At 39.3% G+C, this 1,424-nt stretch overlaps 1 protein-coding gene across 1 annotated transcript in view; it reads right to left on the reverse strand.

The window, feature by feature from the left end:
• Positions 1 to 270: 270 nt before the first annotated feature.
• The window catches only part of LOC112072404 (interferon-induced GTP-binding protein Mx2), a gene marked incomplete at its 5' end in the record, with an annotated part of 23,071 nt that continues 21,917 nt past the window's right edge, over positions 271 to 1,424 (reverse strand). The window contains one exon of the mRNA XM_070439785.1: positions 271 to 860. Within this exon, the coding sequence (XP_070295886.1) occupies positions 639 to 860 (222 nt within the window). The remainder of the gene's footprint in view (positions 861 to 1,424) is intronic.

Raw genomic sequence — 1,424 nt, forward strand, 5'->3', positions numbered from 1 at the left:
TCCGTAGGTTCGCTGCAGATAACCAAGGGTTTGCCACATTTCAGATATGAGGACTGATGAGGTAAAATACATTTAATGAGAGATGAGCTAATCGTTAAGATTATTTAAAAATATCTGAAGAAGTCAATTCAGGGAAATATGGTACTCTCATAAAACATTTTCCCGTGGCCCCACTTCCTAGTTAATTAAATTTACAAATTAGTTTAATCACGTATAATATATAATACACACGCGAAAAATGGATTCTGATGAAATAACAGTCTTCACAAATGATAGTCATAGACACAACATATATATCTCAGAATTTCTGCATTGACAAATTGTCAACCACTGTCTACTMATCTTGTCATTGGCCAGTCCAAGGCGATCCGCTTGGTCCTGCAATCTTTTACGTTTCCGGCCGACCTCTTGTTSCTCCTGAAGGATTTCACTGGTGTCGTCATTACAGCATCTCACTGATCTTAGCCGATCTCATACATTTGTTGAACACAAATATACAAATTATTTCTTATTTTACTCATTACTTAAAATAAATAACAGTTGGCCAATAGAGGCCCTTTCCAAAAATCTACTTATATTAACATGTTTCTGTTTTTGGCAACATCTCTGAATTTTGTAACTGACAAGACATCACACTCTCAGAGGCTGCTGATTTTGTCATTGGCCTGTACAAGGCGATCCACTTGGGCCAGCAACTTTGCACGATACAGTCCGGTCTCTGAATCCTCTTGTAGGATGTTATCAGTGTCATCTCTGTGTAGCAGATCCAGCATTTCACTGCACACAATCTTGGCTGACTGCTTCAGGATGAAGTAACGGATCAGCATGGGCACCTGGTCAGCCAGTCTTTGCACCACAATCTGTGAGAGAGGTGAGGTGGGATGGAGAGTGAGGTCCCAAAGTGATGAGATGGCCATAAGGCAACCACAAGATTGCCAAACGACAACCAAGGCTCAGCAAGGTGAACATATAGACTTCAGAGWTGGATAGGTCTGCAAAATGCAATATACCATAACGCAACCCTGCCACAACAATGTATGTTTGAAACATTTGTCAAAAAGCATTAATGAGAGATCTGATCATCCCATTKATGATGTCATGGATTCATTGTACAGGTTGGAGCAGAGCTATATAATGTACACTACCGTTCAAAAGTTTGTGGTCCTTTTTTTGTCCTTTAAAAAAAAATACAAACTAATTATTTTGTCCATTAAAATAACATCAAATTGATCAGAAATACAGTGTAGACATTGTTAATGTTTTAAATGACTACTGTAAATGGAAACGGCTGAGGCGACATCCCGGTGTCGCCTCTTCACTGTTGACATTGAGACAGGTGTTTTGCGGGTACTATTTAATGAAGCTGCCAGTTGAGGACTTTTGAGGCATCTGTTTCTCAAACTAGACACTCTAATGTACTTGTC

This window comes from Salvelinus sp. IW2-2015, unplaced genomic scaffold, assembly GCF_002910315.2.
Source record: "Salvelinus sp. IW2-2015 unplaced genomic scaffold, ASM291031v2 Un_scaffold1915, whole genome shotgun sequence".
NCBI lineage: Eukaryota > Metazoa > Chordata > Actinopteri > Salmoniformes > Salmonidae > Salvelinus > Salvelinus sp. IW2-2015.